The 22,193-nt window shown below is 64.6% G+C and overlaps 1 protein-coding gene across 2 annotated transcripts; it reads right to left on the bottom strand.

Moving 5' to 3' along the window:
• Window positions 1–6: 6 nt before the first annotated feature.
• KDM6B (lysine demethylase 6B) lies at window positions 7–22,113 on the bottom strand. Of its 2 annotated transcripts, none has more exons than XM_023243442.2 (24): window positions 21,964–22,113; window positions 14,967–15,085; window positions 9,966–10,085; window positions 9,563–9,705; window positions 9,331–9,472; window positions 9,049–9,147; window positions 8,727–8,946; window positions 8,552–8,644; window positions 8,304–8,465; window positions 8,024–8,224; window positions 7,589–7,936; window positions 5,279–7,446; window positions 5,036–5,162; window positions 4,806–4,911; window positions 3,578–3,783; window positions 3,414–3,478; window positions 3,255–3,326; window positions 3,020–3,168; window positions 2,770–2,884; window positions 2,484–2,671; window positions 2,203–2,344; window positions 1,777–1,903; window positions 1,518–1,688; window positions 7–1,384 (listed from the first exon to the last, which is right to left on the bottom strand). In XM_023243442.2, exons 5-24 carry the CDS (start codon window positions 9,465–9,467, stop codon window positions 1,361–1,363), a joined length of 4,920 nt encoding a protein of 1,639 aa, XP_023099210.2. In that variant the 5' UTR covers window positions 9,468–9,472; window positions 9,563–9,705; window positions 9,966–10,085; window positions 14,967–15,085; window positions 21,964–22,113; the 3' UTR covers window positions 7–1,360. The 2 variants fall into 2 exon arrangements, with proteins under 2 accessions (XP_023099210.2, XP_023099218.2); XM_023243450.2 differs by having other exon boundaries at window positions 3,255–3,323.
• Between the last annotated feature and the right edge of the window lie 80 nt (window positions 22,114–22,193).

The following is a 22,193-nucleotide window of genomic DNA, read 5'->3' as shown; positions in this document are numbered from 1 at the left end:
ACCGGATGTTTTTCTCGGATTTTATTTTTAATATTAATATTCTCACACAAAAATCACCGAAAATAGGGGGAGGGTTGGGAAGACCCCTCTGCCCCTGGGGCAGAGAGACAGTGCAGTGCGAGGGGGCGGGACTGTAAACCCCCCACCCCTCCGCAGCCCCAGCGTGGGAGAAAAAAAACCACCGACGGAACGAAAATAAAGCCCCAGAGAAACTCATCCCGGGGTGTCCCTGCCCCAGTGAGGCCCTGGCCCTGGGCTGGTTCACGCTTAAAAAGAAAAGTGGGGGAGGGAGGGGTGTGAGGGGAAGGTCCACGTTTTTAAAGTTGGCCGGGGCTGGGAAGGACGGGGTTCCTTTTCCTCATAGTTCTTTCTTTAAAACTTTAAATTTTTTTATTTATTTATTATTATTATTATTTTTTTACAAAATACCATTTCAGTTCCCACTTCTTCCCCTACAGTACAGGAGTCGCTCACCCTCAGGCGGGGTCGGGGTCGGGTCGGGAGTGGGGGCCTGGTCCGAGAAAGTGCAGGACGTCGGGGAGGGGAGCGGGTTTGAGCACCATGAGAACCCGGCTGGAGCCGCGGGCGGACGGGCGGAGACGGACGGGCCGGGCCCGGACACACACTGGGGCGCAGGGAGAGCCCGGCGGCGGGCAGTCCCTGGAGGGGCAGGCGGGATGGCTTGGGGGGTGCGGGAGGTCGGGTTTTCCCAAAAATGAATAAATAGAGGTGAGTGGGACTGTTATAAATTAAAAAACAAAACGAACAAAAAAAGAAAAACCAAAAACAACCAAGAACGAACAAACAAAAAAAAAAGAAAAAAAAAACCCAGAAAATACAAAAATCATAACCAAGTGAATAAACAGAGACATGTACAGGGGGGTCACAGCTAGCATTGGAAGTAAAAAAGGAGGTTCTGGGGGAGGGGTAAAGCCCATAGAAAGAATCTCATTAAAAACCTCGGCTGCCGTAACGTCTATGTACAAACACGAGCCGCGAGCGTCTGCGCCGGGCGGGCGGGCGGGCGGCAGGCGTGAGGGAACCCGTATGTGACCCCCGCCGCCGCCGGAGCCTGGTCCTTGTGTCTGTTGCTAGAAAGGCCAAAGTCGGTGAGGGGAGGCGCTGGCGGGCGAGGGGCTGCCAGCCCCCTCCCCCGTCTCCCATTTTTTTTCCTTTTTTCCTCTTATTTGTTAAAAAAAAACTTTTTTTCTTAATAAATTAAGTGAGGGGGAGCTGCCAATGGGGCGGAAGGGCCGGGCCCGACACCCCCTTCCCGGCCAGAGGCGGGACCTAGGTCCAGCCCAGGCGTGTGCTGGTGGCCCCGCGGCGCCCTGCAGGCGGGCGGGCGGGGCGTCCGGCCTCATCGCGACGCGCTGGCGGGGGCCTGCGGGGAGAAAACCGGCGGCGGCGGGCTCAGGCGCTGGGGCGGGCGCCGTGCTCCGCCCGCGCCCCGCCCCCCGCCCCCCTACCCCCCCCCCCCCCGGCCCCGGCCCCCGGCGCGCCCGCCGGGCCCTCACCAGCGTGAAGGCGTCGTAGGCCTGCGCCAGCTCCTCGGTGCGGTACTGCTCCAGCACCACCACGCCCTGCAGGCCCGCGCTGCGCCGCCGCGCGCACGCCTCGCAGTGCACCAGGTACGTGTTGCGGCTGCCGTTCTCGCTGGTCACGAACAGGATGTTGAACACCTCCACCTGGGACGGGGCGCAGGGGAGGGGGGGCGGTCACGGGGAGCGGGGGCGGCGGGGGCACCTCCCTCCAGGGCGCGGCGGGCCCACTCACGTCGCACTCGTTGCAGTAGTAGGCGGGCTCGTCCTTGACCCGGCCCTGGTAGGCGATCTTCTTCCCGGCCCGCACTAGGCTCTCGCGCTGCACCTGGCAGTGCTTCATGGACTGCAGGAGGCAGAACCTGCGCGCGTGCAGAGGGAGGGGAGGCGAGGGGGGCCGTGAGGCCGACGGAGCGGAGCGGGGCGGGGCCTCCCGGCTCCAGGCTGGGGTCACGGCCCCTGACCTGGGCATCGCTCACAGTGGACGTGTGGCTCTTGTCTATTTGGGCCGCAGGAAAATAAAGCTCATCGGAGCGGGAGCGGGTACAGTGCAGGGCACGTGGTCTGGGGCAGAGAAGACGACGGGGTGGAATCCGACAGAAAGGACAAGAGCGGGGCCAAGTTGGGTGGAGATGGGCTTCTTCCCAAGTGGGGCGCTCACTTGATCATCTTGAACAGGTCTGGGTCGCTGATTTTGACCGTGCGAGCCACGTTCCAGGACACGTGAATCATGGGCACGATGGACTTGACGTTCTTCACCTCGTTCCACTCGTATCGTTCCAGGGCCAGCTGGTACTGATAGGCTGCGGGGCCAGAGGGGGAAACGGAGGCATCTCAAGCAGCCGCGGCCACGCTGGCCCCCAGGCCCTCCCTTCCCTGGCGGCCGGCTGCGGTCCAGCTCGGCCACCCACAGGGCTCACCCCCCACGGCCCGCCCTCTCACCGGTGAGGGGCCCCACGTTCCAGGCAATGTTGTTGCACCAGCCGGTGGCCTGCACCCAGTGCACGGTGCCCGCGTTAATCCACACCAGGTCTCCGGGGCGCTGCACGAAGCGGTACACGGGGATATTGGAAGCATAGAGGTCATCCAGGATTGGCCACCAGGAACCAGTCAGGTAGTCCACGCCGTGCCTGCGCGGTGGCCACAGGGTCAGACGGAAGCCACAGGGACGGGGCGGGACTGGGGGGGTGGGAGGAGGTGTATCTGGCGGGGCCAGGGTGACGCGCACCGGTCGCAGAAGGCGCTGATAGTCTCCCAGTAGTGCTCGTGCACCGCAAACCACTCGCAGTCGCCAGGGCCGATGTTGATGTTGACGGAGCAGAAGTTGTTGTTCTCCTGGTGGCCTGCAGGGGGCGACAGAGAACGGCATGGCAGGCGGCAGCCCGGCCTGCGCTCCGCGCCCGGTCCGCCCCCGGGCCCCCATTGGCTGGCGGAGGGGCAGCCCCGCCCCCTCGCGCGCGCCCGGGTGAGGAGCGCACCTGGCGTTCGGCTGCCGGGAACCTTCATGTACAGCTGCACGGTGTTCATGCCCAGGATGGTGTGGCCCACGTGGCTCAGCATGTTGCCCGTGGAGGTGACCCGCATGAAGGCGGGCAGCTTCAGCAGCTCCTGTAGCTGGGGTTTCCACCTGCGGTGGTGAAGGTGCCACAGAAGTGAGAGGCCGCCCCCGACCCCTGCCGGTCCGGCAGCGCCCCTGCCCCCAGCCGCACTAACCGCTTGGCATCAGACAGATCGATGTTGGTGCCGAACTTAATGATGTGATGGTTCTTCGGGTCTGGCGCGCTGCTGCCGGGGCAAAGAGCACGGGTTGACGGAGACCCGCCGGCCAAGGGAAGGGGAAGGACACGAAGGCGGCGGACGACCGGGACCTACCTAGGAGGGGTCCCCGTGGTGCTGTCGGGCTCCTCTGACTCCTCATCCTCGCTTTCCTTCTCCTCCTGCTGGGTCACAGCGGGGAGGCCGGCTGGGGTCAGTGCCGCCCCCGGGAACCCAACCCCCCCCCCACCCGCACCCCCAGGCCGGGCAGCCCCTCGCACCTGCAGGGACTCCTGGAAGGACGAGGCCTGGTACTGCGCGTACTTGGCGATGGTGGTGTGCGAGCGGGAGCTCTCACACGGCCAGATCTGCCGCGTGCCCGTCAGGTCCCAGTTCTCGTCCGAAGGCTGCTGTACCTGGGTGCGCACCTCCACCGTGTGCTCGCCGCTCGCCTCCACCAGCGTCTTGGTGGAGAAGAGGCCCAAGTCTGCAAGGCAGGACCGAGCAGGGCGTCGGGGCAAGGGCGGAGGGCGGGGAGCGAGGGCCTTCTTCCTCCCCAAGCCTCTCCCCCCCACCCCCCAGCTTCACGAAGCTCAGCCCAGCCCAGCCCCACACGCAGCCGGGAAGGTTGGCCCTCCCAGGGCGACCCCCTTTTCTCCTGCTGCTGCTCTGAGTCGAGGCACCTCCAGGAGAGTCCTCAGGTGTGCGTGAGGCCACAGGTGCACTGCACCTGGCACTTAATAGGTGCTCAATGAATGGCAGTTTCCTTAAGTTATCGCTGGATCCAACCAGAGATTTAGTTAAGTACAAGCCTAGAACACGCTTCACGCTAACAGTGGTGAGAAGGAAGGATATACGGGTATAGAGAACACTACGGACATAGAGGAAAGACGATTGCGTTTTATGTTTCTGTGTGGTTTCCGTTTGTACGTAAGTACCTTTGTTTGGAATTCTGACCGATAAAAATTTTTTTGCACGATAAAGCGCTGAAAAAGAGAGCCCTGGACACCTGGGTGGCTCGATGGGTTAAGTAACCAACTTTGGGACTCTTGATTTCAGCTTGAGTCATGATCTCACAGTCGTAGGATCGAGCCCCTCATTAGACTGTGTGCTGAGTGTGGAGCCTGCTTGGGATTCTCTCTCCCTCTCTGCCCTTCCCCACTCTCACTCTCTCCTCCCTCCTCTCTCTGCCCCTTCCCGCTCTCTCTCTCTCAAAATAAATAAACTTAAAAAAAAAAAATCCCCAAACCATGGGCCGGCAGGGGTTTTGTATACTCTGTATTCTCATCCTAATCGATCAAGAAAACCAAAAGTGACCCTAACCAGGTCCTGGGTTCCATCCCCTGCCCCTCTATCCAGTGCTGGGGACACAGTGATGGGAAGAAAGCCCAAGGCCTCAAGTAGGGCCTGCGGAGGACTGAGGATAGCTCGTGAGAGCTGCGGTCCGGGGTCTGCAAGCATGGGGGCCCTCCGAGGCCTCCCCTCCCCCTCCTGCCCTTCCATACTCACTGAGCCGCAGGGAGCCCGCCAGGCCCCGGATCACGGTGATGGGATTCCGAGGGTCTGTGCAGAACTGCAGCAGCACAGGTGAGAAGGCGTCCCGTTTGCTCTCCAGCTGAGAGATGACAAGGAGACAGGGCCAGGGTGAGAGCCCTGCCCCCGGCTCTGAGCCCCCTCCCCCACTGCCCCTGACGGCCCAGACGCAGTCTCAGAACCCATGGCAGGGGGGTCATCCGTACATAGATGCTGGGTGTGGGCGGGTTGAGTTTTTCCCGGGGCAGCTTCTCCTCAGTGTTGATCTTCGGTTTCACAGACTGGGCAGGGGAAAGGTAGGACTCTCGAAACTTCCCTTTCACCTTGGCATTCCTGTGGGGAAGATAGGGACATGAGGGCAGGAGTATCAGGGTGATGGGGAAGGGAGCCCCCCACTGGGCCAGGCCAGCAGCGTGGGGGGGGGTGGGGGGGCACCTCCCGGAACTTACTTGCTGGCACGCACGACGTCAGCAGCGCAGTGGCTGATGGTGAGGTCCGCCATGCGCAGCCTCCGCTCCTCCACCTCGGAGGCGATGAAGGTCTCCTTGTCCCCACTCTCCACCTTGATGAGGCGGATCTTCAGCTCCTTGGGGGGCCCTTCGCTGAGTGAGCGCAGCTTTAACATGTCAGCCCGGCTGACACCTGGTGGCCCTGGTGCTTCCTCGCGAGCCTTCTTCCCGGGAACGGGAGCCGAGGGCGCTGTGGGCTGGGCAGGGGGCGCGGGGGCCGGTGGAGGGGCAGGAGCCGTGGGTGGCTTGGCCTTGGAGGCCCCGCCAAGATCGGGCCGGGCCTTCTCGCGACCCTGGATCTCCTCGCTCTGCAGGTCCAGGTTGCCCAGCACCCGGCGGCTCTTTTCTTTGGGGGCCTTGGCCTTGGTCTTTGCCCTGCCCTCTCGGGGCCGCCGACCCACGCTGTCCTTACAGGCCCGCCTGTGCCGCCGGTGCTCCTTCTGGTGCTCCTTCTGGTGCTCCTTCTGGTGCTCTCTCTGCCGCCGCTTGCTGCTGCCGCCTGGTCCTGCCGCCGCCACCGCCACCCCGCCACTCTCCTCGCGGGCCTGGGCGGGAGGCAGCAGCCGCTCGGTCCCGCTGTCCACCGGGCCCGCCGTGTCCACCGGGCCCGCCGTGTCCACCGGGCCCGCCGGGTCCGTGGCGCTCCGGCCCACCCGCTCCACAAGGGTCTCACAAGCCCGACTGATCTCTTCTAGCACCTCAGACTCAGACCGAGCAGGGGGCAGAGGCAGGGGTGGGGGCGGCGGGGCGGGGGTCATGGGGCCCGGGGCCGGCTCTTCGCCCGCCCCGCGCTCCCGGGCCCAGGGCCCGCCTGAGGTAGAGAAGTGAGATGCCGAGGGAGCGGAGGGCTGCGGGGAGCCCTGGGCGCTAGGGGCCGCCGAGGCGGGCGGCGGGGCGGTAGCACCTGATGGGGGGCCTGGCGAATACTGAGTGGCGGGCAAGGGCCCGGGCCGGGTGGCGAGGGCGGCTCCAGTCCCCCGGTAACAGTACTTCTGTCCCTCCAGCACGGAGGCCAAGGACTTGAGCAGGCTGGCCGGGCCGGCCGGTGGGGGGAGCGGGGGCGGCGGAGGAAACTTGGCTAGAGGCGGCGGTGGCGGCAGGGCTGGTGGTGGCTTCTTCTCCTCTTCCTGGGCGGCGGTGGCAGTGGCGGCCGGGGTTGTGTCACTAGGGAACGGAGGCTGCAGAGACGAAAAGGGCTCCTTCAGCGGGGGCGGGGGGGCTGCGCCCGCCTCCTGTTGCTGTTCCTCCTCCTTGCGAATGGATTCGTCCAGCATCTTCATGATGTTGGCCAGCCCATCGGGGAGGATCTTGAACTCAGCCGGCTCCTCAAACTGGTCCTCCAGCGGGGTAGGGGGGAAATCGAAGAGCCGCGGGCCTCGGGCAGGCAGCTCCCCGACCCTGGGCGGCACAGGCTGGGGGGCTTTATTCAAGGGGCCTGGGGGGGGGCCCGGCCCCACCTCGGGGGTCTTTGGGAAGGAGACCCTGGGCCGAGGGCTCTCCGGGCGCCTGAAGCTTCCTGAGGTATTTTGGTGGCAGGAGGAGGGAGGAGCTGGAGGCAGGGCGAGAGTCAGGGGCGCAAGAGGTGGGTCCTGGGGGCTCAGATTGGGGCTGGGGGGCCGGGGAAGGGGGTCCAAACTTCTGGCCAGGTAGGGAGGCGGGGGGAAGGACACGGGCCCTGTGGGGCTGCTGCTGTGGCTGCCATGGTTGCTGCTGCTGGTGGCTGGGGGAGTCGGAGGGGTGTGCGAATCCTGAGTGCCCACAGAAAAGCGGGGAGCCGGAGGCCCCAAGAAGCCCTCGCGGTGGGGGAGGGGTGGTGGGGGAGGGCGGGGGCGTCCCTCAGACCCAAAGAAGAGCTCCTCGAAGATCTCCCCATCCTCGCGGGCTGCCCGGCAGGCCGGGCCCTTCAGCCAGGCAGGGGGGGGCGGAGGGCGTAAGAGGCGGGGACAGGGCGGCGGAGGCGGCGAGGGGGGGCCGGGCGGCAGGGACAGGTGAGGAGTGGCAGCGGGAGCCGCCAGGAACGGTTTCCGACTGCTGTGTGCCGAGGGCCCCAGGCGGCCTTGGTGAGAGGAGACGTCCAGCGCGGGAGTTTGGTAATGATCAGCGCCGGGCTGCAAGCAGGGGACAGGCGGTCGGCGGCTGCCGGGGGGGGGGGGGGGGGGTGGGGGGGGGGGGTGGGGGGGGGGGGGGGGGGGGGGGGGGGGGGTGGCACCGCCCGCTCCACCCGCAGTCCACCCGCGGTCCGGAACTCACAATGCCTGGGCTCGGCTCCGCGGCCCGGAGACCGGTGTTGTTGCTGCTGCTGCTACTGCTGCTGCTGGTGGGGCCGGGGAGGCCAGGGGGCCGGGAAGGGGCGTAAGGCACGCAGGCGGTGGTTGCTGCTGGTGAAACGCTGGAGTCCATCCGCGACCTCTGAACTCTGCTCTCTCTAAGGTCACTTCCGGGGGGACGGGTGGCAGGCGGGCAGCCATGGCTCTCTGCTCCTGGGGGGCGGGGGCCTGGGCCTGGGGGTGCGGCCGGGACCAGCCGGTGGCCAGGGGGGTGTGCGGCGTAGGCCGGAGCCGGGTACGGATACGGGTGAGGCAGCGAGTGCCGCTGCTCCTGTGGGAGAGGCAAAGGGCCATGAGTGACACGTGGGGGACGGGGGACTTGTGGTTAAGAGACGAGGGGCAATCGATTGGGGCTCACCTGGCGCTCCGGGGGTGCTGAACCCTTGCGCTCGGGGCCCCAGACATCTCCGTGCAGGGCGCTCCACAGCCCTGGCTTGCTCAGCTGAAATGGAGGGCTAGTGGCGAGGCCAGGCAGGGGTGGGGGCGGCGGCGGGGGGGGCGGCGGGGGCGGTGGGGGCAGTGGCGGCGGGGGCAGCGGCAGCCCCGGGGGAAGGCCAGTCTGGAAGAAGAGAGAGCGTGAGAACGGCACCCCGGCCCAGTCCTGCCCACGGCGGCCCGTGGCCTACATGCGACCATACCTGCTCAGAGCCGCAGCCTCTCCTGCGCTTGCCCCCGGGGCTGAGGCCCTCGTCCCCCGAGGGGCCTGAGAGCGCCGCAGGAGGCACGGGCTGCACCACTGGGGGCTCAGCGGCTCGCTTCACGGGGGGACCGCCCCGCTTGGCCCCATAGTTCCGCTTGTGCTGAAGACAAAAAGGAAGGAGAGAGAATGACACATGTGCAGATCCAGCCAGGGGCCTCCTCCCCACCCCACCGGCCCCCATCTCACCTCAAGGTGCAGCAAGTTCCACACTTGCTCCAGGGGGGGCAGGACCTTGGCTCGGTGCTGGCAGGAGCCGGCGTGAAAGTTCCAGAACTGGGCCTGGGGGCAGAAGCACACGTTAGGATGAGGGCACCTAGCCAGAAGGCACAAGCCCAGCCCCCCGGGCCCTGCCTCATCCCACCTGCTGTAGTCGGCCGATGCGGGGCCCCAACTCAGCCAAGCTTCCTCCGTATCGAAGGGCGCTGTGATAGCAGCGAATGGCCTCCTCGCTGTCGTGCTCGGACTCGTACAGCTGCCCCAGCTGCTCCCACAGCCCCGGCTGGGCCGGCTCTCGGAGCAGTGCCTGCACACAGCCATGCAGGGATTCCAGCTTCCCGTGGAGGGGTCTCGGGGCGGGGGTCCTACCGGGCAGAAGGGGTTGTGGGGGCTGGTCAGGCCTGGGGGACCTCTTCTGAGGCCCCAGGCTTACGTCCCACCTACAGCACCTTTGATTCCGTACTCACCCTGGAGCATAATACGGTTTGTTGGGGTGTCCAGAGCTACTGCCATGTGAAGGGGGTAGGGGAGCAGAGAGTGGGGGCTGCCCGATGCTGGCAGAGCACCTAGAGACGGAAGGGGTCTGTTAACGTGCAGCAAGATGACGTGGTCCCGTCCCTACTTAGAAATGAGGGGACTGAGAGACTAAGGGAAAGCAGCTGAGAACCCCACTGGGGTCCACAGATCAGCAGAAACCCAGAGAGTGACCAAAGAGCGGAGATGGGGAGAGGGGTGCCCCATGTTCTCACCTGCCTCCAGGCAGCCATGCGCTTCGAGGAGGGGGATGGGGCGGGCAGGAGCTCCAGGCCCCAGCACAGCTCAAGCCCCCGAGGGCAAAGGCTTCCCGTGCAGCGCGGGCCCCTGGAGGGTCCACTGCCCGATGCATCCAGCCTGAGTCAAGGAGAGATCAAGATCTTCATGGGGGCACAGCCTGAGCCAGCAGCATACGCACGGCCGACCCAGCCCTGGTCTTTCCCTTACCAGGTCAGCAGTGGCCCCAGGAGCCCTGGAGATCGGGCACGGCCCCCTGCCCCAGCTCTCTGGGGCGACGGTCCCGCTCCAGCCGCTCTGACAGGAGTGCCCACTGCCCCCAGACGGCCACCCAGGGCCCTTCACAGCCAATTCTGCGGAGGGGAGGAGGAGAAGGAGTGCCGTGAGCCGGACAGCGCACAGCTGAGGCCCAGGGGCCCGGCCGGGCAGTCATCTGCACCGGGAGTCGGGCCTTGGCTTTCCCCGAGGGGAGGGCCACGCCGCCCAAGGAGCCCCCGGAGGCCCGGGAGAGCGGCGAGGCGCCGGGACGAGCGGCACGGAGCGGGACGGCCGGTCAGCGGCGGCTCGCTGCCGGGAGCCACTGGGGCGGAGGGGCAGCGCCGCGGCGGCTTACCCGGCCTCCGTGGGAGCGTCCTCGCACGGCGTCGGCGAGCTCCTGAGATCCGGCCAATCACAGGACTTCCTCTCTCGCCAGAAAGCCAATCATCACCCGTGTCTCCGCCTCAGTAACAGCCTGGCCGGGACCAATGAGAGCGAGGTTAGCCCGGCCGCGGCCGGGGGAGGAGGGGCGGCGGAGCCGGTCAGACGGGCTCGGCCCGGGGTGACCCCGGGGTGACCCCGCGGCTCCCACCTAGGGTCTCCATCCCGGACCTGACACCCGGGCCGGCGGCGCAGGCAGGGCCCGGGACCCCTGCGGGTGAAGGCGGCACGTCGCACGCTCGGGCCGGCCTGGGGGACGGCGCCACCCGCGAGTCCCACGCACCCACAGAGTCGCCGGTATTCCCGGCAGGACCGCCCGAAACGCCCCCGGCCCCGGCGCCCTAAGACCGGCCGACGGCAAACGGAGGCACAACGCGGACAAAGGCGTCGCTGCTTTTCCTCCCTTCACCTCGCCCCGTGCCTCACCTCCCACCCCGGGTGCCCCCTGTGACTGCTGAGAGCTGGCCGGTCACGGCGACTTCGGTACCCAAACCCGCCCGCGCCGAGATCCGAGCGCTCCACCACCCCCCCCCCCCACAACGCCTGACCCTATCCCAAACTACGGTCGGGGCCCCCAGCCTACCTAGTTCCCGGAGCTCCTCCACTTCCCCTGGCTCTCTAGGTCTTCAGTTCCAACCGACCCCCAAAACCAAAATCTCCCTTTAATCCCCCAACTTCTGAGAAGACGCGCACAGCGGTCCCGAGTGGCCCCTCTCGCGTGGCTCCCGTATCCTCTATGCCCTTCCCCGTCGGGGCCACGCGGTTCCCCACGGCCCACGTGGCCCCCGCCCCCCAAGGGAGGGGGGATTTCGGGGGTTGCCCGTGACGTGGCTACTTGCGCAGCGGAAGCGGCGTGTGTAAGTGTAAGGGGGGGGTCCTTCGGGAGGGAGGAGGGCGGGGCCCAACAGGCGGTGACATCACCCTTGTCCCACTCTCACCGCCCACTCCCTTAAAGAACCCAGAACCCGTTTCACTTCCTCCTTCGCGGCGCCCCCCCCCCCGCCCTTTCCCGTCGGTGCCGCCTCGACCCACGACGGGCGCAGCGCCCCCCTTCTGGGCACCTCCCCTTCGGCCCCAGTTCTTCCTTGTCGCCTGAGCCCAGGATCCCCGTCCCCGCGCCTCTTCCTCGCCTACCCGGCGTCCCCGCAGGTAGGGAGCCGGCTCCGCTCCCGGGATCGGTCCATTGAGAGTCTAGAGTACAAAGAGCTGCGAGAGGCGAGCGTAGAGTACAAAGCGGCGGGGGCGGGGCCAGCGCTCCAGCTGGAGCGAGCGCCGGGCAGGAAGCCGGGGGAGCGCGCGCGACGAGGGGCTGGGGGCGGCTGGAAAGTTCGCCTTCGCCGAGAGAAGTCTGCGCGGTGGGGAAATTTCCACCCAGCCCGCAAGGGCAGGCGGGTTTCTGGTGAAAACAGTCCTCTCTCCGCAGGACAAGGTGGTCTGTTTACGTGCTAAGCTCCGGACCCTACAGGTCGCGGCGCGCCACTCCCCGCCGAGCCCTGCGAACGCTTGGGCTCTGCGGACGGCGTCCGCGGCTCTAGCGGAGTTTCTGCCCGAACTCTCTCTGCTCACCACACTGACTTTCGGTCAGTTGCCAAAGCCCTGGGAGGAGCAGAGCGCTTAGCTGCGGTCTAAGGGTAGCCCGGGCCACATTCCCCCACCCAAGTCCGGGACCACGCATGGGCTAACGGGAGGGGGGGAGGGGGGGCGGGGGTTCAGGCACCGCAGGATCAGATCCCCGTTTGCGAAGCGGTGCCGAGGGCGCTGCCAGCTACCAGGAAATGCAGCTTCCCCTTCTGCGATGATGACACTTCCCCTCCACCACTTCCCCTTTCCCACGGGGAACTGACTCAGCTTTCCCTAAAGCACTGAGTCCCGTCCCTCCAGCCCCTTTCCACCTTTGTCCACAACCCCCCACGCCGGTACTCAGAGTACAGCAGCCCTCACTGGAGAACAAAAACTTCCTGTGCACTAAATACACATTCACTCTCGCCAACCACCTCGGATTCACCGGGACCCGGGCGCCTGACTCCTCATCCGCCCCCCGTACAAAGCCCTCCCTCGGGGTCTGATTCAGGCTTGGGGTGGGAGAGCGTGAGTCACCCACAAAACCTTCCCCTATTCCCACTGACTCAGCCCTCGCCTCCCTGAACACACACAGACACACAGTCAGAGGCAGACACAACTCAGCCCACACACCGCTCACCACCGGTCCCGCGGAATTTCCCCTCTCGTCTTCCCCCACGACGGCCCCTCCCCGCGCCCGTCAGCCTCGACGCCGCGCTCACACCTGTTCCCCGGCGCCGGCTCGCGGTCCACTCTCACCTCCACTCTCGCTTTGGGGCAGGAATAGCCCTCCCCGACTCCCGGTGTCCGTACTAACCAAGGGGAGGGGACGGCCACGGGCAGCAGTCACAAAGACAGACACCCACAGACTCCCCGAAGGCAGGCGAGAGGAAGACGCACGCGGCCACAGCCAGGCTGGGAGGACGGTATACTTCTGGGGCAGACATTCCTTCCCAGCCTCTCCCGCCCGACCCACAGTCCCCGGGGCCGGCCGCCCAGAAAGGGTTAATTCTTCTCCTGCCGAGGCCACGCCCTCTCCATCCGGGCACTCCCGGTTAAGCCCAGCTCCGCCCCTTCCATCCGGGCTCTGGACTCGGGGACTTTAACCGACCCCCTCCCCCGGAGCCCCGAGAGAGACCCACTCCATCAATCACACCCACTTAACCCTCTCCCGGCTCCAGGCCTGAGGAGCCCCCGGCGCGCACCGCTGCGGCCGCGCGGGACGCGGGGGAAGGGGCCAGACGTGCGCACGCAGACTCACATGCCGGCCAAAGACAAGACCCCGCACACACGGTCTTTCCCCCCCCCCCCCCCCCCCGCACGCAGTCCGCGGACGCGCCGAGGCGGGGCCGGAGCCGGCACCCGCCGCATCCCGCTCCCCGCCAGGCCTCGTTCCGCCCGGTGGAAGCGAGGGGTTACAGGCTCGCTTCTTACCTGGGGGAGGGGGGGAGGCGGAGGGGAGGGCCGCCGGCTGGGGCGCCGCTGTGACTCAGCCACCCGGGCAGGCCGCCCGCTCGGGATTCCCTTCCCCAGCCTTCCCCCGCTGCTGGCCCCTCCCCGCCCCCCACCGAGGAGTGACAGTGCCGGCCCCGGCCCGCTATGTGTCACTGCGAGCCTTGTGTCTGCCTCTGACTGGACCGCTGTGTTCACCAGTGTGTCTGACAAGGTCGGCTGTGTGTGGGTCGTCCCGGTGTCTGTCTCTGTGTGCACCTGCATATCTGCTCATCTCGTCTCCTTCAGTGCCTGTGTCTGACGCGTTCCTGTCATTATGCCTGTCTACATGACTCTGAGGGGCTGTCTCTGTCTGTGTGTCTGCCTGGCTCCTGTCTCGGTCTTTTGTCTGGGTCTGCCTCTGCATCACTTGCGTGATCACGTGTGTCTCTGCACATGCCCTTCTGTGTTTGCCTTCATGTTCCCGAACAGAGTCTGGGAAACACTGGAGCAGGCTGACCCCGCAGACTCCTCGCCTCACTCCCCCCGCCCCCTCCCGAATCCTGACGTCTTGTTGCCGGATCAGTGATCCTTCTGTTTGAGTCAGATATTTGGGCGTCTGTCTGCCTTCGATCAAGTTCCGTCCTATTCCTCAACGTCCTTGCTGATCCTCAAGGCTCCCTGCAGCTCCCATTATGATGATAATTGCTAGCATTTAGTGAATACTTACTAGTAGGCACCAGGCACCGTCTTAAACACTACATACCTTTTTAAAACTCCCCCCACCGCAAATCTGAGTTAGGAAGTACTTTTTTTTTTTTTTAACCCATTTTACAGATGAGGAAATCGAGGCTCAGAGAAGTTAGGTAACTTGGTCAAGTTCACTCTGCAAGAGAGTGGAAGAACTGGGCTTCTTCCCAGGGCCTCATTCTTTCCACTCTTCTATCTGCCTCTGTCCTGTTCTCCCTCCCTTGGTTTTATCGGCACAGGCCATCTCCTGGGTCAGCCTGCCTGCGCCCCCACCCCGTTCTACCCCCAGCAACTCCAGCATCGCAAATGTCCCCTGTCCTCGACAGCAGGTGTGGGTAGGACACTTGTAGCAGATCTCAGAAGCCATTGCTTTCTTGGCAGTGAAGCTCATTCAGTTAACACATTCATTCAACACAATTCCACTGAGGCACCCCAATGTGCAAACCATCTTGCCAAATCCAGATACACAGAAGAAAACAGTCCCACTCAAAAATTCAGTGCGACACACACTCAGAGAACTTAAGTCCCTGGCTTAGGTATCCTCTCCTCTCCTACAGAGCCTCAGGCAGAGAACTGGCCCAAAGAGAGAGGGAAGCAGAAGAGAAGTAAGACTTGGGGGGGGGGGGGGGGAGGAGGCAAATGCTGTAGCACGGTGGGGACAGAATGGAACAGAAAGGGAGCTGGAAGGCAAGGTGAGATGCCACGATTGCCATGGCAACGGCAGCAGGCTGTTGTGGCCATGGCCTCCGGTATCTCCAAACCAATTTCCAATCACCATGCACGAACCACACTGTTCACCAACTCTTATAGGGCACCCTCACCCCAAGAAAAATCCCCCCAGGTTATCTCACCTCTACCTTCCAGCCTTGCAAACTCTAGTTTAATTCAACTCCAGAAGTAACTGAGTTGTAGCACTGGGGGGAGATTTTTTGGTGGTAGTGGAGAGGCTGGTGAAATACAGGGCTGAACCATTCAGGGGCAACAGAGGGGCGCTCCATAAACCAGGAAGGCTGAACCACTCCAGCACCACATGGTGGGGGGATGCTCAGAGCTGGACTGGACCATTCTGAGGAGTGGGCACGATCCAGATCATACCGCTCTTCTTCAAGCATGTGGTCCAGAGCTGGACTGGTGGGGGTGGGGGTGGGGGTTGTTGCTCAGGAGCAGAACTTACCAGATGGAATTTGATGTGCCCTGTCTCATTGGAACCAGTGCCCCAGTGGTGGGGTGCAGCAGACCACGGTGGGTGGGGGGGGGGCGGTACTACGGGGCTGGCATGGTGCCTGGGGGAACCTGAAAGAAAAAAGCCAGTTAGAAGTGGGGTCTCCCAGGCTGGAGAATTTCCCTGTGCTCCCTGTCTTCTTATCGAGGAGAAGCCTGGTGCTGGTGGTCAGATGGGATGAGAGAACCCGTTTCCATGGCAACCAGAAAAAGCCATCCCCAAGGTGGTCCTCCAGCCTTCCCCTTTAGGAAGCAGCCTTGGACCAGAGGGTAAGGGGAGCGTGCTACGGCATCTGTGAACGTCCACAGCGGACACCCAATCCACGAGTCCCCTTCGGACCGAACTCTCCTGCAGACAGTCCCTGGGCTCAGAGTAGCCCCGATTGCCCCTGACGTCGTCGGCACCCAAGTCGGCCTCAATCCTGGCCCCAGGCCTGCAATCTTCTGCCTCCAGCTCAGCCTCCTCCCTACCCCTAACCTTATCAAGACACCAGTCAACCCCACCCTCTGGACTCTGCCCCCTCCTCTTCCCCCAGGCGGGTGCAGGCAGGTCTTGGCGAGCAGCACAGGTGGCCAGACTAGATGAACGGGCCCAGCAGGGAGGAGCCTTCCTCCACAACGACTGACTCTGGGCCTGGGTCTGAAAGTGGCCTCTGCCGCAAGCCTCCCTTGCATCCCACCCCTCAAGGCCATATCCTGTTTCCCCATCACCTCCTTCCTCTCTGTGGCCCAAGAAGGTGACAGAGGCCCAGTCCCTTCCCTCCCCTCCGAAACAAAAAGCTAGGTCTTCTAAGTCCAGGGTCAAGAATCAGGTGTCCATCTAGGGTCAGACCTAAGTCTGGCCCTTATCTCAGACTCACTCCTCAGAGACCTATGGTTTCTGCTTCCTTAGTCACAGTTGCCTGCCCTTGAGGCCCCAGACATTGGGGTTCCCAGTCTAGTCCCCCCATTCCCCGGCCGGCCAGCCCGCATCCTTCCCCCTGCCCCAGAGACTCAGGCCTCCAGCCCCCAGCCTCCATGACGCAATGTGCTGCAAGCTGCCTGGGCTGCTGATGACACTGCCCCCAGGGAGGAGCCACTCCTGACCCAGGCAGGCCCCCCCCCCCCCCGCCACCCCCACAGGCCAGGTAGTGGCCAGCTGCAGGCCAGGGAGGCCGGGCAGGCAAAGTTCTTGTGCTACAGAAAGGAAGCTTGAGGCTGGAACCTTCCAGGACAGGGATGTTGAGAATGTGGGACCAGAGGGTGTGCGTGTGCTTGCCTCTGTGTGTGTGTGTGTGTGTGCGCGCGCGCGTGCGGGCACACGCGTGCAGTCTGTAGTGTTTGTGTATGTGGCTGTGTTGTAGGGGAAGGGGATGTGCTGGGAAGGGTCTAGCCTAGAGAGAGGGGAGTGGCAGGCCTCACGACAGACCAAAGAAGGAGTGAGGGGCAGCCAAGGGGGTCACCAGGGTGTGTATGGGGTGTCTGGACACCAGAGTGGGGGAGGGGCCCACAGCCATTTAAAGGGCCAGCCCCAGAGCTTTAATCCCTCACCAGCCCTGGCCCCAAGCCGGAGGCTGTAATTCATCTGTCCAACAGCTGGGGTGGGTGTGTGTGTGTTGGGGGGGGGGGGGGGCATGTGGACGGGAAGGGGGAGCTGGGGGAGGGGCTGGGGCTTTCTTGTGCACAGAGCCAAACAACAAAAGGGAAGCCGAAGGGCCAGCTCCAATGTGCCCAAGCCGGGCAGCTGACCTGCACACCCGGCCGGTGGTCTCCACCTGATGGCCAACAGACTCCGTAGTATGGACTCAAGGACTCTTGGCCGAGGAGTCCCAGAACCCAAAGGTGGGGCCTGGGAGAAGGCCCAGGCTGAGTGCCCCCAACCCTGCCCCCGCGAGCTGTCACCCCTCCTCGTAGGTCCCAGCCGCAGCACCGTCCCAGACCTGGCAGGCCCCTCGACAGATTCAGCCTCAAATGCCCTGCTCACCAGCCAAGCCTCCCCAGACACGGCCTGCCGGCTCCCCCTCCCGCCGGCGCAGGGTGGCAGCGGCCACACCGAGGCTGTCCCTTTAAATCATTACCACCCCTGATTGTGTGGACAAACCGAGGGCCCTGCCCCCCAGGCAGGCGGCTTGCCACCTCCCCCCCATGAGTCCCCAGAAATGTGAGGGCCATTTAAAGGGACAACGGAGAGACAGCCAGGTCTCTAGCCGCCCCCACCCCCACCCCACACACACACTCCCAGCCCCTTTCCCCAGCGACACACAGCCCCTTGCCCCTCTGGAGGGCCCCCCAAATTCCGGTTCTCTCCCCACCCCTAGAGACTGCTAGAAGGAGAAAGGGGGCCAGAGTTGGGGGGGGGGCGGGGAGCTGGGGGAGCGAGGAAAAGACAGGGGCCGCCTCCTTACTCAGAGCCCCAGGGGACAGGTCGGAAGGAAAGCAAAGCCAGGAGAAGCGGCGAGACAGAGCCCCGAAAGGTGCCGCGGGCAGACCTGGGGCGCACAGGCTGTCGGGCGAGGGGAAGGGAGTCGGGCTGCACGAGACGGCGGCGCGGCCAGCGGGCGACAAGCCCAAGTGGGGGAGATGGAACAGGGAGGGCCAGGGAAAAGAGGCAAGGCCGGAGGAAAACGGGGAGACAGAATCGGGGAAAGGGGTCATCCGGGAGGGTGTGGAGGAAAATCCGAGGAGGGAGGGCGAGCCAGGCCGGGGTTACCTGCTGGGTGTCTGTCCCCCGGCGGTGCCCCCGGAGTCCGGGTAGGGAGGGGGGGAGCAGCAGGGGGGGGAGTGGGGGCTGGGGGGGCGGGGGAGACGGTCCCTCCTCTGCCTCCTGGGCCTGCCCCGGCGCTCGCAGCCTCTGCCTCCCTCCCTCCTCCTCCCCGTCCCTGAGTCCCGGAGTCAAACAAAGAACTGTAGCAGGCTCTCCCCAACCCCCTCCCTCCTCCTCCTCCTCCTCCTCCTCCTCCTCCTCCTCCTCCTCCTCCTCCTCCTCCTCCTCCACCTCCTCCTCCCCTCCCTCCCTCCCCACCAGCAGGCTCCCTCCTCCTCCCTTCCGGTCTCTTCCTTTAACTACCCGCCCCCCCCCAGCCCCCAGCACTAGTCTCTCTCCACCCACCCACCCCAACCTTTTTACACACCCCTCAGCCAAGCCCCGTCCCCGCCGTAGAGTCCCTTTGCAAAATTGAAAGGCTCCAGAGAACATGGGAGGGGACTGGGGTCTTGCTTAAAAATCAAGAACCACAATACAATTATTTATTTTCACGGCCAGAGGAATAGTCTTAGCTGTTTCTTCTCCAGGAGGGGGGGGAAAAATAATCCTAAAGAAAGCAATACAAATCTGACTAAAGCCCTCATCAAATAAAGTGCACAAAGCAGCGGGAGCTAATCCCCAGCCCCCTCCCTCCCACCCGCCAAATTAAGACCGACTCTCCACTCCTCCAGAACCAACTCCTAAGGTCCTGGCCGGCTGGAACCAGGCCTAACAACTACAGTCACAAAAATCATAACTATCACGATTTAACCACAATAATAAGCATTTTATAACAAGCCTTCATTCAGTATTTATTCTGCACCCGCCACCTTGCGAAGTGCTTTGCATAAATTATCTCATCCCCCCCCCCCCTCCACCTCCCCAACAGCCAAGAAGGTATGTATTGATATTTAAATTTTCCAGATGAAGAATGTGAGGCTCTGGGAGGTGGTGACCTTTCCAAGTCCCTATGGCCACTAAGTGGCAGAGCTGGGAACAGAATCCGGGTCTGACCTGACAGCCCAAGCTCCGAAACACTTTAAAAGAAAAACCATTTTTTTCTAAGATTATAACCAAACCCGGGAACTTAACTCCATAGGGAAGGGCGGTCATAACTATCAACCGAGTCCCCCTCCCTCAGGAAAGTGACCCACCCACCTACACAGAATAAAGACCTGTACTCTTCAGTCTAACACTGCTTCCTGACCCTTTTCGTCACTGTTGGGGTGTCACTAATTACGATCAGAGATGAGCTGCTGTCTACAGGACGCCACAAACCACCCACAGCTCTTCTCCTGGGAGTAGCTATCTTGCGACCACTCCCACTTCAACTCAAAATGGGGAGGGGGGCAATAGGACACTTAGCAATGCAGCAGGTGGGAAAGCGACAAGACTGCTGGGAGGCTCCTTCACGGGGCGGAGGGGGCTGGGAAGGAAAGTTCTCATACCCACCTGGGGAAAAGTGACCCCGGGTTCCCGTAGCCCAGCAAAGGGGCAAAGTCTTTGGGCCACACCACACCCGTGCCCCTCCCCCTCACAAAACTCCAGGCCAGGGTTTCCCACCTGCAGGCTGCTACGGCCAAGGGAAGGGAGAGGGGGAAAAGATGGCACGGGGTTGGAATCGGACTCGGGGCAGAGGTGGGGAGGGAGAGGGGGAGGCGGAATGGAAAGGGGAGGAGGCCTCCGGCCTGGCAACCGTCCCAGGGCACGTGCACTGGTGACATCATCCCAGGCCACCTCTAACACAGACCTTTGACCCCTAGGGGCGGAAAGGGGCCTTTGGCTAAGCTTCCTGGGAAATAGCCTTAGGAATTCTGGGAACCCAAAAAGGAGAAGAAGAAGGAACCCAGGCGGCTTGCCTTTATCTCTTTTACTCCCAGTACCACTCCAGCCCCAGGGACTCGGGCTTCTCGGCTCCTCCTCCCCGCCTCCAGCCCTGACCTCCCAACCCACATTTCTGACGGAGTCCCGACACGCCTCTCGCAGATACTGTGCCTTCTCTCTCCCGGGCGAGATCTCGGGTGGGGGGCAGCAGGTGGGGGGCGGGGGCACCGGGTCCCGCGGGGCTCCGTCTCCCATCTGCGGGATCCCCCGTGGCCCAGCCGGCCGCCAGCCGGAACCTGTCTGGGTCCCCAACTCTCCTGCCCCTCCCCGCGCCGTTCCAGGGCGGAGTCTGTGGAGTTGAAACCAGGACACGGCGAGAGGAAGAGTTATATAACCGGGAGAAGCCGAGAAGGACGAGTGGAGCCCGGGACAGACAGCCCGAGAGGAGCCCGGGGAAGTGCATGAGCACGAGGAGGAGTGGGGAAGACACGCTAGGGATGGGAAGGGTTGGGGGTGCATCAAAGAGGAGGCATCCACGCGAAAAAGGGGCGTGGTGGCCCGGCGGGAGTCACCTGGGCCGGCCGGGACTTCCCCGCAGCGCCCTCCCGCGCTGCCAACAGCAGCTGAGCCCAAGCGACTGAAGCCTCGCAAAGGGGCGCAGATACCCGTTCCGTTCCCCCTGGGGAGGCAACCTAAGCCAGAGCCCGGGAAGGCGCCGGCGGAGCAGAAGGGGCCGGAAACCGCAGCTCCGCCCAGCCCACCTGGGAGAGTGGGGCGCCAGCTGGGGGTCGGTGGGAAACAGGTAGCCGACCCCTCCCACGCAAGGCTGGGCAGTGGTGGTTGGAGACCCAGCGAGAGGCGACAGGCGGATCCAGACGCCTGGATCCCGAGGGGCTGAGGAGCGCAGCCCAGGACTAGTTTGCAAACACACATTCAAATGCGGGGAGGCGGGGGGGGGGGGGGGGGGGGGGAGTGCGGCGGTAGTGCTGCAAGCTGCGACTCGCCGCGCAGGCGCAAGGGGCTACTAGGGCGCGTGCGGAGGAGGGAGGGGGGTGGGCGCGAGCGTGTGGGAGTGCACGTGCGGGTCCCGAGCAGCTTCCCCCTCCCTTCCTCCACCTCTCCCCCTCCCCTCTCCCTTTTCCTGTCGCTCTATAAAGCCTCCTCCACATTGGCTGCCAGGGCCCTGACGTCAGGGGCCTCCGCGGGAGCCGATTGGCCCGACACGAGAGTTCGGGAATCCGGCTCCCGAGTCTGGCTCTCCGGTTACTCCGGCAACGGGGCAAGCAACCCCCGGGAGGTCGGCGGAGCGGCGCTCCTTGTGGCGCCCGGGTCCCGCCTCCCTCCGGACGACCGCCGAGCCCCCTTCGGCGACAGCGCAGCTCGCGGCCTCCCTTCCGTCCTTCCCGGGCTCGTACCGTCCCGAGAACAAGGCGTCCTGCCCCCGACCTTCCCCGCAGTCGCCCCGCCCCCAGGTCACAGCCACAAGCCACAGCAGACAGGAAGCGAATCTGCGTTGCTTGGCAACCAAGCCGCGTGCCCCCTCCCCACTATTTACTCCAGCGCAAGGAGGCGGAGACGGGAGTCCAGCCCCCTCCCCAGCCTCTGCCCTTCGCCCTCCCGCCCACAATTTCCTGTGAGGGGCCGAGATGACAGGAAGTCAGACGCCCACCTCGGCCCACCTTTCTCTCTGGCCGGGCGGGGGGCTTCAGCCCCTCCGCCGGCCACATCCCCCCCCCCCCCCCACCTTGCTCCCGCGGCTCGGGCTGCGCGTCTCGCCCTCGCCATCTCGTGGCTGCGCTGGGAAGGTCCGCACGGAGCAGGGCCCGAGCCGGGCGAGGAGCATCAGAGTGGGGTAGCAGGACCACGGATGGAGGGGCGGCGGGGTGCGTGGACACGAAGACTCCCGCGGGGAGGCTGGCTCCCGGCGCTCCTGGCGCGAGGGTCAAAGCTGAGGCGACACACCTCACCGTGGGAGGGACTGGAGGGAGACCCGAAGTGGCCCCGGGACCGGAGACGCACCCCTGCCCGACCACACCCGACCTCAGAGGGCCATCACCCTGGCCTATCTGCAGACTCTGACCTTCAGTCCTGCCCTTCTGTTAGGAACCGTCGCGCCCCGCCCCGACCTAGTGTTGCGGAGGGGAAATCCCAGCCCCAGGGGAACTGCGAGTCCTTTCAGGCCCCTCTTGACATCCGAACCCAAGGCTTCTGCCCGCCCGCTCTTCCCCCACACCGCCCTGCATTCTGGGGAACCCTGGCGTCCTGCGCCCCGATCTTCTTTGCAGTGCCTTTGCAGGGACCGAAACGTCCACCCCCAGCTCTACAAGTCTGAGACTCAGGCGTCCCGCCCCCCTGCGCGGAGATGGTTTCCCTCTTTCCAGACGCCCCCGCGGCCCCCCGTTACCTGGTTCTGGGGTGTCCCAGGTGCTCAGGCTCCCCAAGGTCTCCCAGGGGGTCGAGCGGCCCCCCCCTCTCCCAGGCCGGGGCTGGGGGGGCCGCTCCGCCCCGTGGCGCAGTTGGATTTTCCAACACAAACACCGCCCCCCCTGCGCCCCAGCCCCGCCCCCTTCCCTTGGTCCCGCCTCCCCTCGCGCCGAAGTCCCCCCCTCTCGGGCCCCGCCCCTCCTCCTCCTG

This window comes from Felis catus, chromosome E1 (genome assembly GCF_018350175.1).
Source record: "Felis catus isolate Fca126 chromosome E1, F.catus_Fca126_mat1.0, whole genome shotgun sequence".
NCBI classification, from domain to species: Eukaryota; Metazoa; Chordata; class Mammalia; order Carnivora; family Felidae; genus Felis; species Felis catus.
This window is presented reverse-complemented; position numbering and strand designations above follow the sequence as displayed.